The 16,498-nt window shown below is 43.9% G+C and overlaps 2 protein-coding genes across 2 annotated transcripts in view; one reads left to right on the top strand and one right to left on the bottom strand.

Annotated features, from left to right (window-relative positions):
- Positions 1 to 13,566, bottom strand: part of LOC146578490 (complement C1q-like protein 2) — a 107,287-nt gene extending 93,721 nt beyond the window's left edge. Inside the window, exon 1 of the mRNA XM_085268785.1 lies at positions 13,338 to 13,566. Coding sequence (XP_085124911.1) covers positions 13,338 to 13,542 — 205 coding nt within the window. The 5' untranslated portion in view covers positions 13,543 to 13,566. The remainder of the gene's footprint in view (positions 1 to 13,337) is intronic.
- LOC146578493 (nuclear factor 7, ovary-like) lies at positions 5,614 to 7,129 on the top strand. Its single transcript, XM_085268687.1, has 2 exons — positions 5,614 to 5,649; positions 5,833 to 7,129. The coding sequence occupies exons 1-2, from the start codon at positions 5,614 to 5,616 to the stop codon at positions 6,997 to 6,999; spliced, it is 1,203 nt and encodes a 400-aa protein (XP_085124813.1). The 3' UTR covers positions 7,000 to 7,129.
- Positions 13,567 to 16,498: the final 2,932 nt, after the last annotated feature.

Here is a 16,498-nt window from a genome sequence, read left to right on the forward strand (position 1 = left end):
ATTCTCTCCCTTTCCTCTCCTTTCACTGGTGGGTGAGAGGAAGTGGGCAAATTCTACAAATGTCATTTAAAGATTAAACGACTCACTACATGTTAGCTAGATAACACACATGTCTTAAAGACATAAAGACCTGGATGGCCGCTAACTTTCTGCTTCTTAATTCAGATAAAACTGAGGTTATTGTACTCGGCCCTGAAAATCTTAGTAATATGGTATCTAAGCAGATTCTTACTCTGACATTGTTGGGGATCACTCCTGAATTTACTTAAGCCTTAGAAAAGTAAAGTAGCCTAACAAAGTAGCTAAAATCGTGGACGTACAGCATTTGGACAGAGAGAGTGATATTAATTTTCTTTGCAAACAAACAAGAATCTTCAGGGTGCAATGTGTGCTGGGCAGCAGCCAGGAGCGAGGTCTCTGGTGAACCAATCCCTCGCTACAGATTCTAGCGAAGGGACGAGGCGTGTCACATCTCTGGAGGGGATGGAGCCTCAGTGCTTCTTTTAATATCTCTGAGCTTTCCCAATCACAACTATCTCTACTGAACTTTGGCTCCGTCTAAACAGTTCTTTGAATTACTTACTAAAACAATATATGACAGTAATGAGAAAGTGGCCACTTTCATGAGTAAATCATGTAAGCCTTATAAGATTTACTTATATGTAGTCTATGTTGTGATTCTACTGGTGTTACTGGTTCTGCTGGTGAGACGATGTGTTCACAGGAAACTTGAAGGTTTGTACATATTCATTCTTATTCATCGTGGTATTTTGTTTCCATTCTGTCATCATAATTTGGTCCATTTAGATTCTTAAATCATAAAAGTGTTTACTTTAACTCATTTCAGCAGATGGAGAAGATGACATCACCAGTGACATCACATACAGTGTTGTGAAATCATCAAATCCTCAACAACCTCCAGTCAAAGAAACCAGAGATGGAGGTTTGTGTGTTCACCCAGGTGTCATCCACATACCTGAACCAATGACTTGGTGGTGTTTCAGGGTAGGATAGCAAAGCCCTCTTTCCCACGTCTTCCATATACAAGTTGCCCACAATGGGTGAAACTGGGGAGCCCACGGCACACCCACGTTCCTGCCTGTAGAACTGACCCTTGCATGTGAAACAGGTGGAATTAAGACACAGTTTCAAAAGCAAGCACACCTGGTCCAACAGCCTTGTCTTGTTCTAACTGCTTCAGACAGTCTGTCACCCTCGTCCTGTGACCACTTCCTGGGTCTCTTTCAGTCTTCAAATATAAAGTTTTTACAGCTTATAGATTTTAAGTTCTGCTCCAATCATTTGGGTAAAGACAATAAACACTTTGATGGCCTATAAGTGAAAGTGAAAATGTGATAAACGAATAATATAATTAATAAATAACAAATAATTATATTTTTTGATAAGTGAAGTTCACTGAACTGAAAGGAAATTTTGGTTTGATGATGGTTGACATGTTTTCCAAATAGAAGTTTTTCCTCTAGTGAGGAGATGCAGGTGCAGCAGAGCATTGCTGGAAGAAATGATCCCAAGGGTGGAATCTCCTGAGAAATCTTCAGAGACCCAGCGAGAAGTAGGGACCATAGCTGACAGCCCAGGCAGGGGTTGAGGTCAAAGGTCATGCTGTTTGGGGACCTACTGGTCATCATGAGAAGATTCTGGAACCACAGCAATGACCATAAAGCTGCACTGGATGGAGAGCTGTGCCACGGGGCTTTCCAGAGGTAATCACGAGGAGATTGTGGACAACAGATGGAGATCTGAAGGATGAGGGGAGCGTTCCAAGCTCCAATCGACAGTGCAGAGAGGAAGTTCAAGGATGGCATCATGATTCTGTGAACAGAAAGCAGAAGCTATGGTGGTGACGGGGAATGACTGACAGCAATTTCCTATGAACATCACCTAATGCTGTGTCACTGTGCTATGCATGCTTTGACACTCTGAAGAGGGTCTTCCTTTGTGTCATTGTTGTTGTCATTTGCATCATGAACAAGACTGCTGAAGTGACTCAACAGGTGGGGTTACAACAGCAGTAAAATCATTGAATCCAATACCCTTTCCAAAAAAGGTTTTCTGCAGAGACGAAAGGACAATAGAGGAGTCATAAGTATCCCCCCACAGGAAGAATGCATGAAATGAGGTGATGAGGGTTGATAGAGGCCATAAAACAGGAGTGCTGACAAAGGCCTGCAGCCTTGAAGATAACTGAAAGCCACATTGACAAACAGCAAAACTAACTGGTGTGTTTGTTATACCCATGTCTGCATTTGGACTCTGGTCATATGGACAGTGATAGAAACAACTGGAAGAGACATTTATGAAGCTCTGAGGAACTCAAACCACTCTGCATGTGTGATTTACACACCTGGAGGAGATGCACCACAAAGCTGGAATGATTTTGCAAATGTTAATTTCTATGTTTGACTGTTAGCATTCATTTGCTTACTTGGAGGGTGTCAATGGAAAATTGTATTTAGTAGTCAGTATAATCTTTTAGTGATATAAGTTTGCATATGGTAGAATGCTGCATGTAACATTCTAGGGTGTTCACCCCACATCCTAGGAGCATGAGAGAGGTCGTACCTTGTCTTATTGTTTTATGGTAGGATTAACGTAGCTATGTCTGTTTTAGTCTAAGTGCCTTTTGGTTTGATGAACTGCTGGACTTTGAGACCAGCAGGTTTAGGGAAGATCTTATGGGGCCACACTCTGACACCCCCCCCCCCCCCCCCCCCCACACACACACACCCACCCACCCAATGAAGTATAAAATAAAGACCGGGGCAGTTTCTCAGGCGCGAGTCTCTCAGTCCGGAGACTGCCCTTGCTTGCAAGAAATTCTGTGTGTTTCTCTTCTCTGAGTCTTTGCTGAAGAAGTATTTTAGAATATATTCCTTAACAGAGAGAACGATGCTCGTCACAGTTCTCTCCCTCATGCACGAGCAACACAAAGAGCTCTGGTGACTTGCGTCTTGTTTTTGCCATTGTAGTAGAATTGTCTTGGCGTTCCAGCAATAGGTCTGTGCTAGATGAACGTATCAGCAACCTTCAAACACGTGTGGAGAATTCATTATTTCTTTGACAGATTCTTTAGTAAATAACAGAAAAAAGAAAGTAAGAGAAAAATCACCTGCACAAGTGCCGAGGTAGGTCTCCCTGCAGGATTGGTTTTCCCTTCATCAGGAGCAGCGCTGGGCTGTTTAAATCACGGACAAACAGGATCCTACAGTTGTTTATGTTTTTAAACCCATTTTGCACAGAGAGGCATTTTTTGGAAAATGCATTGATAGTAATGTTGAATATTATTACACATCAAAAAAAATAACTACAGTAAAATAATCACATCGTGACGCCTCTGCCTTTCTAAATGGAGGGACAGTAACTGTGTGTGTATGTAAGCGTGTAAAACCTGAAGATGGTAAGATTAACAGTATTTTGTCTCTATCTGCCATTCTGCTATTCATCTCAACAATAACGTGGCGCACAACGTGGCGTGAAAATAGCCACATGCAATGGAGCAAAATATGGGTGTGTGTGGTTGGAGGATGTGTTCATGCGCACAAAGGGGGGGTGGGGGGGGGGTGGAAATTTTTCTTGTAAAACAAAGGGGGGCCCAGCAAAAAAAGTTTGGGAACCACTGGTTTAAACGATGTTAGCTCAGAAATATTAGCTTCTGTCATGACTGATGAAGTTACTGGTTAATAAAGTTTCCAGTAAAGTGTTTAATCGCAGCCACAGATTGACTCTAAATATCCCGTTTTTCTTTAGTGCATCTATAATAAATATGTGCAAGTTTCAGTGCTTCGTTTGAACTGTATGATACTTATACTGACCCAGGGTCAGTGTAAAATACAATCCTAGCTGTGTGAACAAAGCCTGGCTCCTTTAATCCTGCATGACAAACCTCAGGATGCAGGTTATTATTACTCTTTCCTGCTGGCACACCTGTCACACCTGAGAGTCAGCTAGAAACTTACAGTGACGTGGACATCATGCAAAGACTGCCAGACTCTGTAATACTGCAAATGATCAGTGACTCAGGTTAACAAAAAAGAAAGTAAGAGGAAATTTAATTCTATAAAACGTGAAAAATTCCACACACATGTAACTCACCACTGTGTGAACATCACAGGGGAGAAATCGTTTCTCTGAGTCAGAGATGAGTGTCAGTAACACAGAAGTTGTCATGGTCCCCGCACCTCTCCAGCTGACAGCAGTCAGGCGCTTTGTTTTGTTTATTCTCCTCTCTCACCTCTGCTCTCCCTTTCTCTCTCGTCCTCTCCCACTCTCTCTTTCTCCTGCCGGGGCGGAGCTCAGTATGGGCTCCTGCTCCTGGCCCACGCACCTGGAGATGATCAGCACACCTGCCGCTGATTATGAGAATTGGAGTCCTACTTAAGATGGCGAGTCTGCTCTACTCGTCGCTGGATCGTTGAGCCATCAGCGTCAGTCGTCCTGCACTCTGCAAAGTTTGTTCGTGAGCACGTCTGAACCAGGAGACTAACTGTTTCTCTGTCTGTGTATAGATTTCCCCTGGACCTGTTTTCCCTGTGCACGGTGACTGAGCGTGAGCAAGAGTGATGGAGGAAAGAAGAGGAGCTGTGTGTGGTTGCGAGGGCTGTATGGAAATCTCCCCTCCCTGGACTCCTGCCCCTTTCACTCCCGGACCCTGGAACCCCTTTTCCCCAGACACCGTTGTGTGTGTGTGTGTGTGTGTGTGAGTCACCGTGGAGAACACTGTAAATAAATTCACTTTTGATTTGAAGAAACTTGTGGTCTGCGCCTGAGTCCGCTCCACTAATCGTGACAGAAGTAAAACTCAGTGTCATGCAGTGACTTTTACACAACCAGATCAGATGAACCAGCTCACACTAAAACATTTTGCTGCACTCTTTACACTTATTTCTTTTCTTTCTGCTTTCTGAGATAAAAGCTCTTTATTAGTAACTTTTACAACTTCTGGCAGGTTAATGTCTGAACTTTGGAGTGAAACACACCCTTAGTTACAGGAAATAACACCACTGTCTGTAACTAAGTGAATCCACCTTAACACCACCTGTGTGTGTGTGACTGCATTACACTCCCACTGCTGGGAACCTGAACAAGAACCAGAACAAAGTCTAAAATAGAAGCTGACAAACAGCTGCACCACCGAGTGACACTTTATTTTATAAACTTCACAACAGGTTTCATGTTGTGACCTGTGGAGGTGAAAAGACACAAAACCTGTTTTACAGCTTTTGAGCTGCAGGCAGGATTGAAACACACCTTAGTTAAAAGTCAAACAGCAACATTTTCTCCTCCCCTCACGTCACTCAAATGTGACAAACCAGGAAACAGGAAGTTCTTCGTCCTCAGTAAAGAGAGACGCACAGACGATCAGACTGAGCTCAGACCAAACTAGCAGCTTCCTCTGAGTGAGTCCAGCTACAGGAGAGAAAAGTGGAAAACTCCAACACTGCTGCTTCAAGCTGCTGACGCTCCACACACTGAATGTGAGTTTGAGCAAAAACACGACTCAAAGGAAGTTTCAGTGAAGGTGGTAGAGGAGGGAGGGGAGCCAGGACTGACTGTACTTCCTGTCTGCTGTTTTCAGCTTCACTCACAGACTCAATGGCTTCCAGATCAGAGGAGGATCTCTGCTGTCCGGTCTGTCAGGAGGTCTTCAGAGATCCTGTTCTTCTGTCATGTAGCCACAGCTTCTGTAAAGACTGTCTGAAGAGATGGTGGAGAGAGAGACCAACACACGAGTGTCCAGTTTGTAAGAGAAGATCTTCAAAGGATCCACCTTTAAATCTGGCATTAAAGAACCTGTGTGAGTCGTTCTTACAGGAGAGAGATCAGAGAGCTTCAGAGGCTCTCTGCAGTCTGCACTCTGAGAAACTCAAACTCTTCTGTCTGGACCATCAGCAGCCAGTGTGTCACATCTGCAGAGACTCAGAAAAACACACCAATCACAGATTCAGACCCATCGATGAAGCTGCACAACAACACAAGAAGGAACTTCAGGAAACTCTGGAGCCCTTAAAGAAGAAGTTAAAGGTTTGTGAAGAAGTTCAAGTGAAGTTTGATCAAACAGCAGAACACATTAAGGTCCAGGCCCGACACACAGAGAGGCAGATTAAGGAGCAGTTTAAGAAGCTTCAGCAGTTTCTAGCAGAGGAAGAGGAGGCCAGGCTGGCTGCACTGAGGGAGGAAGAGGAGCAGAAGAGTGTGATGATGAAGGAGAAGATGGAGGCTCTGAGCAGAGAGATAGCAGCTCTTTCAGACACAGTCAGAGCCACAGAGGAGGAGCTGAGAGCTGAAGACGTCTCATTCCTGCACAACTACAAGGCTGCAGTGGAAAGAGTCCAGCGCTGCCCCCTGCTGGATGATCCACAGCTGCCCTCAGGAGCTCTGATAGACCAGGCCAAACACCTGGGCAACCTGACCTTCAACATCTGGAACAACATGAAGGACGTGGTCTCCTACACTCCTCTCATTCTGGACCCAAACACTGCTGGTCCAAACCTCATCCTGTCTGAAGATCTGACCAGTGTGAGAGGAGGAGATGAACAGCAGCTTCCTGATAATCCAGAGAGGATTGATTATTACATTTCTGTCCTGGGCTCTGAGGGCTTTAACTCAGGGACTCACAGCTGGGATGTTGAAGTTGGAGACTGTACAGGGTGGACACTGGGTGTGTTAGCAGAGTCTGTGCAGAGGAAGGGAGACAAACTGTCTGGATTATGGACAATATTTTTCTATGAAGGTAAATACTCAGCATGGTCATCATCAGCTCCTCTCACTGCTCTCTCAGTAGAGAAGAAGCTCCAGAGGATCAGAGTGAATCTGGACTGGAACAGAGGAAAGCTGTCGTTCTCTGATCCTGATACTAACACACACATACACACCTTCACACACACTTTCACTCACAGGATGTTTCCATACATTGAAACAGTTGATGAAGTGAAGGTGTGTCCGTTGAAGGTGTCAGTGTCAGTGCAGCAGATGAGTTGAGGATGATGATGTTTCTAATGTTGTTTCCTGTCAGTGAGTTGAAGCTGTTAAACTGCAGCTGTCCTCCTGCTGCCTCGTTGTTCCAAAGCTCTTTGTTTCTCTTTTAGTTTCACTCTTTCTTTCTGTTTCTGCTGTCCACCTTTTCACATGGAAAATCATTTCACTGTTTCTCACTGAATGACTCCCCAAACTAGATTTGAAATTCTATCAAGTTTCTAATCATTACAAGTGATTCATGTTTCTATTTGATGTGTAAATGGAGATGATTTAGTTTGCTGGGATATGGACTGACATGTGTTGAATGGGAGGAGCAGTTTGTTGTTGTCTTCTTGTCTGTTTATGACAACAATAAATATGTTGTTGAAACAATGATTCATGTTTAACTCCATATATGAAATGTTTCTGATCTTTGAATTCTGTTTGATTAAAGACTTTCTTCATGACACAAATGAGATTTCAGTGTATTAATAGAACTAAATAAGCTCAGAGTTGAAAGGCTGGAGTATTATGTACGTGCTTCACTGTCAGGATCTTCAGGGGGATTCAAAGGGAAACATCAAACTGCTGTAATGAGATAAACTAGTTGGGCTGAACACACTTATCTGTAGTTTGTCTCCATCCAGGATCATCAGAATATAATGAACATGTGTGAAGAGCCACAAAATGCTGCTGCCCTCTCAGCATGATGAGCTCCAGCCTTTGTTAGCAGGACAACAGGAAACATGAGACAACTTTCAGAGACAGTAACCAACTGTGGCCACAAGATGGCAGCAGCTGATCTGAGATCCTTTATTGGACAGAAGGACTCTGCTCTGTGACGTCATCAGAGAGACGGCCTTCACTCTGATAGATCTGACGTCATGTCTGCACTGCGATGATGAAAGCTGATAAACACATTGTTATTGATCCATGAAATCACCTCTGTCCTCTCAAGTGTAGCTGTTTACAGAGCTGAAGAAGTCCTTCATCATCAAAACAGACAAACATGTATTTCCTGTATTAAGTGGCGTCATCCTCACTCTGACCTCTTACATACATTCTGTTCAGTTTTCCTGCTGTAAGAAATAAACTGTGTGAAAATAGAAATGCAGGGAAACATCCATTAATCACAGCTGAGCCGTTTGTTTCTGACTCACATTCAATGAGGCTTCAGGTGTAAATACCTCAGAAGTGTTTGTGAGTTCAGTAGAAGCAGACCCAGTCGACCATCATGGCCTCCACAGCACTACACAATGCAACAGAAAGGCCTTCATCATCTGCTGAACCACCTCTGAACCACGACGCTCTCCCTGCATCTAAAAGCTGTTAGTCAGGATGAGATGCTGCTGTGATCGCTCACAATTTACCTGTGAGACCTTTGTAAATATTGTCTTTGTTTCTGGAGGAAACACCTTTAGTCTGTTTGTATTTGGAGTGCAGATCTGGGCGTCCATCACTGTAACCTGCACACGTTTAGTTATTGAGTGTAGTTGATGTTTGGCAGCATTTTATAAGTGACAGTTCATGAACGGTGAAGGAACAGAGGACGCCTGACCATCCTACCTGTGTCAGTAAGAAGACTTTCATCACAACTTCACAACTTAACACAACTGAAACCTGAATTCAGTGTTGCATAGTTTACTAACAGTGTGTGCTGACACTGAAGTTAGCAGTTTGTTTCCTAAGAGCTGCTGGGACAAACCACAGTGAGCGGCTACAGAGTTTAGTTAAGGTGGTTCTAACATGTGACCTGTTGAATTATTTACAGGGATTTATTTTTCATTTAAAGCATCATTTGTGAAGTTTTTATGAAGTTTACTTCTTTTATGTTCTTTGTGTAACGTTTAGATTTTCTTCTCTGGTGTTTTAACTCTTCAGGTTTCCTGTAACAGAGATGTAAACCACCGTTTTCTGATGCTGCTGCACTGTGACATAAACACGGCCACTATATTAGGCACACCTTGCTGGCTGCAGGTTATAACCCCTGCTGGAAACATCCCACAGATTTGGATCCTTATTGCCATGACAGCACCACACAGCTGCTCCAGATGCTGCAGGATGCTGGTCAGGGCTCTAACAGTGAAACTTTACTGAAAGTAAGAAACCTGAGAGGAAATAAACTTTGACTTTAGTAAGCTGAGCTCTGAAGCTGTGATGGAGCTCAGTCGGTGTGAAGGCGGCTGCTGTGTAACAAACGTTTGTCTGAGGTGCTGCGACTGATCGTGGTCATGTTTATTTAAAGAAGTCGGTGATGAAGCAGGCTGTGCAGTCCGAGCTCTTCATCAGTTAACAGTCCTCCAGAGCTGCTGCAGGGAGCTGACTGTCCTCCAGGTGGCGCTAAGTGAACAAAGTCCAAAGAAATAAACTTGGACTGTTTTTTGAAGCCTAAATAAAATGTGAATAAACTTTATAGATACATTTGAAACCAGCTACTCTGTGACTTTACACACTCACACAGTAACAGAGCTGATTCCTGATTGGAGCAGCACAGAGTTAGACTTCTTTTCTGGCTGTGGATTGGTTCGTCAGGATTTCCCCCTTTACAGGTTTAAAAACAATCTCTGTTTCTACATTTTTTGACCTCCTTCTTGTGTCTAAAGGTGAAGCAGCACCAGCCTCCTCTGATCCTCATGTTGTAGCTCTGTGTGTCCAGCAGGGGGCAGAACACCTCCAAACTGTGCCAGCAGCTCTCACTGTGAGCTCAGACACTCAGTTTGTTTGAACATAGTAAATAATCAGAGCTTCTCACACTGTTTATGGGGACACCACCTGCCCGAGGGTGTACTGTGTCAGAGAGGTGGTGTATGGTGCTGGGTGTAGTCTCTCTGCTGGTTCACAGTTTTTACTGAGGAGCTGTGTTCATGTCAGGAAGGTTTCGTCTGATCACTGTGGTGCAGTTTGGTTTACTCTGTTTCTGAGTGTTTGTAGGATCAGTCTCTGCAGGTCACCTGATACCTGGCAGTGAAGTGTTTATGAATCAGCTCCGTCAGATTTAATCCAACAGAATAACATGTAAAACACTCCAGGGCTTTTACTCTGAAACTTTCTCCAGAGCTGTCTGGAGTTTTCTTACATTAAAATATTCTGGGATTACCAGACTGTCCACATCATGTGTCCTACCAAAACTTTCATCCACAAATATACCCTGACATTAAACCCAAATAGATCTGAGAGCGAGTCATTAGTATCAGTACTGTGTGTGTGTGTGTGTGTGTGTGTGTGTGTGTGTGTGTGAGAGAGAGATATTCAGGTAACTTACTGGGTTACTGCACATGCTCACACCTTTTCAGCACAACAGGTGCAGTTTGGTGTTTTACTGCCTCCTGCTGGAACAATGATGGCAGCTCTCAAGACTTTATTGGTTATTGTCATTTCGTGTTACACAGCCTGAAACGAAATACTGTTCCTCAGCAGCCTCTACAGTGCAATAACCAATATATTTTAAAAAGAATAAATACAGTTTAAAGGGAATAAGTTTAAAAAAGAGCAGCAAAAAAGGCATAAATAGCTTAAAATCTAAGTTCTAAAAAAACCTCCAGTTTTTATTAATATTTTATTATTTATCAAATTATTATAAACTAAAAATATTTTTTACGTGATAAACGACTTCAGTGCTTCGTCCATGACCTCCTGAAGGTAAAGGGCCCAAAGAGCCAATCAGCAGCTCTGAAACAGGAAATATGACTCATGGAGAAGTTCACAACAGTTTCAGCTGCCAGTTGTACTCATCACCATGGAGACGGTCTCCATGGTGGAGGCAGAGTGACAGTGTTGTAGATGCTGCATTTTGAAGCCTCAGTGTTTATGTTGTGCCCTTAAACAGGGGAAATAGTGAGGAGAGGTGAAAGAGCGGCACAGACACGCAGCTCTCACTCTCACTCGTCTGTATTGAGTGAAGGAGGAAGCGCGCGAACCCACCTACTGGAGCCCTGAGGCATTAACAATGGATCGACGCACAATCAACCCAGGCAAAACTTTCACTACTTATCTCCCTCTATATTCCCACTGCATATTCTATTCGAAAACAGTCAAAGCAACAAATAAAACATTAATAAGGGCATGACATGAAATGTAAGGAACAGAGATGTACAACTTCAAAACTAATTAAATTTATGATCCACCACATTTATATTTTTGTTCACAGCCATGTACACATCAAACTCTCATCTTTCTGTCCAAAAACAAAACAAAAAGATTCCCTGTAAATTTGACCTTTTCCTTCAACTGTCCATTATAGCGTGGTCTTCCTACTTATCTTGACACAATACTCAGTCGCGTTGCCTGCTGCAAACTTAAAAGAAGTCTGACGAATGAAGTGACTGTGAGTGTGTCTGACGTCACGGTGTGTGTGAAAAGGTATCCAGCTGGGGCAGACATGATTCTGCAGGTCACCTGCCCAGTGGACAAAAAGAAATAAAATAGTTGTGTGGATGATATATGAATGATAATACGAAGAGCGTTTTGTGTCTCTCAGCCTGAAACAACTGTAATGCCACTTTCTGTTTTGGAGAAAGGACAGTTAAAAAAAGATGTGTGTTGTTTTAAGCAGTGATGAGAATAATGAAGATGTGATGAGAGAGCAACACAAAAGTATAAGTACAGGGTTGATGCTCTTTACAGGAAGGGTCAGAGCAGACTCTACCTGCTGAGGCGGCTGAGGTCATTTGGAGTCCAGGGAGCGCTTTTAAAGACCTTCTATGACTCTGTGGTGGCATCTGTCATTTTTCACAGTGTGGTATGTTGGAGCAGCAGTTTATCTCCCGCCCCATGCATGTAGATGTTGCTGAACTGCAGAGCTGCTTCAGTGACAGACTGCTGCATCCTCGATGCATGAAGGAGCGTTTCCGCAGGTCCTTCCTCCCTGCAGCTGTCAGACTGTACAATCTGAACTGCTCCCAACAAACACAGATGTTTACATCAGCGCTGTATCGTGCACTGTTTTATCAACCGATTCACACTACAACCAGGGTTGCCTCTTATCTGTATTTAATTGTATTTAATTTAACAACAGTATGGTACTCAGTTTTTGGTAACCATTGTCCTTCATGTAAATATGTAAGAATTGTGTATGTTTCTGTTCTGTGTCATGTGTACTGTTTGTTTGTATATGTGTTTTCTTGCTGCTGTTACACCCAAGTTTCCCCTTGTGGGACAATTAAATTGATATAACAACACTCGTGGTAAAGTTGTGGACTGGAAGAATACCTGACCAAGATTATCTTGCAATGTTTTGCAGCCGCCAGTCAAGCCGGTAGATAAATGTCTGTGATTGTCGCAGGTGGCTGTGTGGCTGGCAGGAGCTCTTTCCTATCAGTTTGTCCCCACCTTCACCTATGGTCACGAGCTTTGGGTAATAACCAAAAGAATCCGATTCTGGATATGAACTGCAACTCTCTTTACATTGGCCTTTCCTCCACCCTTCTCGTTAGATTGCAGACTGTCCAGAATGCGGCGGCACGCCTTTTGACAGGTAGCAGGAAGTTTTCTTCCATCACTCCTGTTCTTGCTGGCTTGCACTGGCTTCCAATTAAATACCGTATTCAATTTAAAATATTACTTTTCACCTACAAAACCATTAATAACTTTGCGCCGAGCTACCTCAATGAGCTTCTCAGGTTACACACTCCTGTCAGAGCACTTAGCTCTGCTACCCAAATTCTTCTGGAGCAACCTCGTTCTCGGCTGAAGTCTCGCAGTGACCGCGCGTTTGCTGTAGCTGCCCCGGTCTTATGGAACAACCTTCCTGTCGCTATCCGGGCGTCTGACTCTATGCCACTGTTTAAATCACGGCTTAAGACTTATTTCTTTAATCTTGCCTTTCCACCCAGTTAACACTTGTGTGCGCTGGTACATTTTTTATGCTTGTGAACTACTTTTATATCTTATGATGGTTTTTATAATTGATACGTGCCAGGTCCTTTCTCTTTTCCCTCCCATCTCCCTTTTCCTATTTTATTTTTGTCAAGCACCTTGGTATACCCTTGTTTTTTTAGTGTGCTTTATAAATAAAGTTTATTTATTTATTTATTATTTGTTGCTGTTTAAGTTTGTCAATTTCAGACCTCTGTCTCTGAAGTTCAACGTTCTGCATTTCCAGGTCTTTCAGTTTTGCGACATGGTCTGACAGAAAAGAACATAAATAAGTCAATATGAATTTTATTTATCTGCATCATTTGAATCTTTTCATTTTTAGTAGGTTAGATTATTGAATAAATAATGAATAAATAATAAAAATAAAAAAATTAATGAGAAACGTTAGTGATAGATTCATGAAGTGACATTGATATCTCTGTAACAGGGGCTCATATGAAGGTTTCCTCATGCTGTCATTTTTCTCACTACCTGACATCATACTCTACCTTTATTCTCTTGTTTTAAGGTCCTGATTTCCACTTTCTGTTCAGCCACTGAGGCAGTCAGCTCTCTGAGCACAGCATGGATTTCCTGTGGACAGGGTTGTTGGTTTGAAATCTGCTGGTCAAGAATTTCATTATCTGCCTCTGTCTGATTTGTGGAAACAGAGCAGACCAGAAGCAACAGCGAGAAAAACAGCGTGATCTCCATTCTGTCAGTGAAAACTCAACAGTATCTGTGTGTCATCTGCAAACCTGACTGACTTTTATATTACACAGTACAGAGGGGAGGTCACTGTAGCATTAGATTCAACCTTATTCTAGTGAATCAGTGACTAATGTAATCTTTATGACTTCAGATGCAGTACAAGGAGAAGAACAAGTGAGTATCAATGATTGTCAACTGACAGTAAAACATGAGCATGTGTGTTTCCACCAACTGACCAGAGCTTAGAGGACAAATATCAAAATGTGTGCTCAGATACAGATGTTTAAGCAGCTGTGAAAGAACATATCTGGAAGTTTTTGGCACTGAGGAAGTAATTGCCTTTGATTATGGAATTCCTCTAATAACTCAGAGCAAAAATACTCTAAGCGACAAAATGCATAAAGTAATCTTTACAACTTTTACAAGGTACAAGACTACAAAGAGATAAACAAGTGAATGTCAATGATTATCAGCCGTTCATAAAATTAATCAGCACGTGTTGTTTTAGAAAATCCAATGTGAATGTAGGAACCATGAAGGTCACTGACATGGTATAACTTGAAGATGAACTTCTACTCTTCATGTGTAACATGACACTTGGTTGACCACCCTTCCCACTCCAGTTCAATAAAACCACAGCTGTCCTTTTTTGTTTCTTTCTTCTCTGACCACTTAGGTGAGAAAGCTAGTGTTCAATGCTTTCCAGAGAATGAATTAATCTCTGACCCTTCCACTCCAAGCACTCCTCCAGATGCAGTGAACAATCTTATAAGCAATACAAGAGCATGCTGAAGAGTCTTGGTTGCTAAATACAGCAAAAGTATTCGGGCCCCTTGAATTTTTCCACATTTTGTCACATTACAGCCACAAGCATGAATCAATTTTATTGGAATTCCACGTGAAAAAAAAATCGACGAGCTCTCAGCACTGGTACGGAGTCAGAGGGAATACCGAGAGTGTAGCCTGATGTGTTTCACCGAATCATGGCTGCACCAGGTCATTCCCGATGAGAATGCTTCCGTGGAAGGCTTCCACACTGTTCGGGCGGACAGGGACAGCATCGCTAGCGGTAAGCGTAAAGGAGGTGGGCTTGCTGTTTTAGTTAACAACCGGTGGTGTAACCCTGCCAACATAACAATCAAAGAAAGGACTTGTTGCCCGGACACTGAACTGTGTGCTGTTGGACTCAGGCCGTATTATTTACCCAGGGAATTCTCTCACGTCATCTTGGTGGCTGTTTATGTTCCCCCCTCTGCTAACCCCACAGCTGCATGTGACACTATCCACTCTGCCATAGCTCGGCTACAGACTCAGCACCCGAGTGCCTTTATTGTGATCTCGGGTGACTTCAACCATGTATCACTGGACAATACACTACCAACATTCAAACAATATGTGGACTGTCCCACCAGGGGAGAGAAAACTTTAGACTTACTGTATGCTAACGTCAAGGATGCATACAGCTCCTCCTCCCTCCCCCCACTTGGTAGGTCAGATCATAACCTGATTCACCTCACCCCCCGCTATTTGCCAATTGTGAGGAGGGAACCTGTGACCACCAGGACTGTTAGGAGGTGGTCAGAGGAGGCAATAGCGGAACTACAGGGCTGTTTCGAGGTGACCGACTGGGAAACACTCTGTGAGCCTCACGCCGAGGACATCAATGGGCTTACTGAGTGTATCACAGGCTACATAACTTTCTGCACCGACTCCATTGTTCCAGCTCAGACTGTTCATTGTTACCCAAATAACAAGCCGTGGGTGACTAAGGACATCAAAGCCCTCCTCAACAACAAGAAGAGGGCTTTCAGAGGGGGCAACAAAGAGGAGGTGAGGAAGGTCCAGGTGTTACTAAAGGACAAGATCAGAGAGGCTAAGGACAATTACAGGAGGAAGCTGGAGTGGAAACTCCAGCAGAACAGCATGAGAGAGGTGTGGAGGGGCATGAAGACCATCACTGGATTCAGGCCAACCAACAGCAGGGGAGCTGAGGGAGGTGAGAATAGAGCCGACGAGTTGAATCTGTTTTTCAATAGATTCGACACCACAGTGTCTGCTCCTACCCCCACAACCTCACCTGCAGTCAGCCTGGAATCCAGAGCCACACCACTGTGCCAGCCTCTCTCTTCACATGTTGCCTCCTGTGAGATTCCTGACACCCCTCCCCCACCCATCACCTTCACTCAATACCAGGTTGAGATGCAAATGAGGAGACTTCACTCAGGCAAGTCTGCTGGACCAGACGGAGTGAGTCCCCTTGTCCTCAAGGCCTGTGCCCCCCAGCTGTGTGGAGTCTTTCATAAACTGTTTATGCTGAGTCTGAGTCTGCAGAGGGTCCCGGTGATGTGGAAGACATCATGCCTCGTCCCTGTACCAAAGACGCCTCGTCCCAGTGGCCCCCAGGATTACAGGCCCGTGGCACTGACCTCCCACATCATGAAGACCCTGGAAAGGCTCATCCTGGACCAGCTGCGACCCATAGTAAGACCACATCTGGATCCCCTTCAGTTCGCTTATCAGCCTCGTCTCGGAACAGAGGACGCCATCATCTACCTGCTCAATCGTGTCTACACCCATCTGGACCAGCCGGCGAGCACTGTGAGGGTCATGTTTTTTGACTTTTCCAGTGCTTTCAACACCATCAGGCCGACCCTCCTGGGTGATAAGTTAGCAGCGATGCAGGTGGATGCTTCTCTGGTGTCCTGGATTGTTGATTACCTGACAGGAAGACCACAATATGTACGTCTCCCACAGTGTGTGTCTGACAAGGTGATTAGCAACACAGGGGCACCACAGGGGACTGTCCTCTCCCCCTTCCTCTTCACCCTCTACACCACAGACTTCAGCCACTGCACAGAGACCTGCCATCTTCAGAAGTTTTCTGATGACTCTGCGGTGGTTGGATGCATCAGCAGGGATGATGAGACAGAGTACCGGGCTGTGGTCGACTCCTTTGTCA

This window comes from Mchenga conophoros, linkage group LG3 (assembly GCF_057382185.1).
Source record: "Mchenga conophoros isolate Kocher_MC1m ecotype Shallow Benthic linkage group LG3, M_conophoros_male_GT1.1, whole genome shotgun sequence".
NCBI classification, from domain to species: Eukaryota; Metazoa; Chordata; class Actinopteri; order Cichliformes; family Cichlidae; genus Mchenga; species Mchenga conophoros.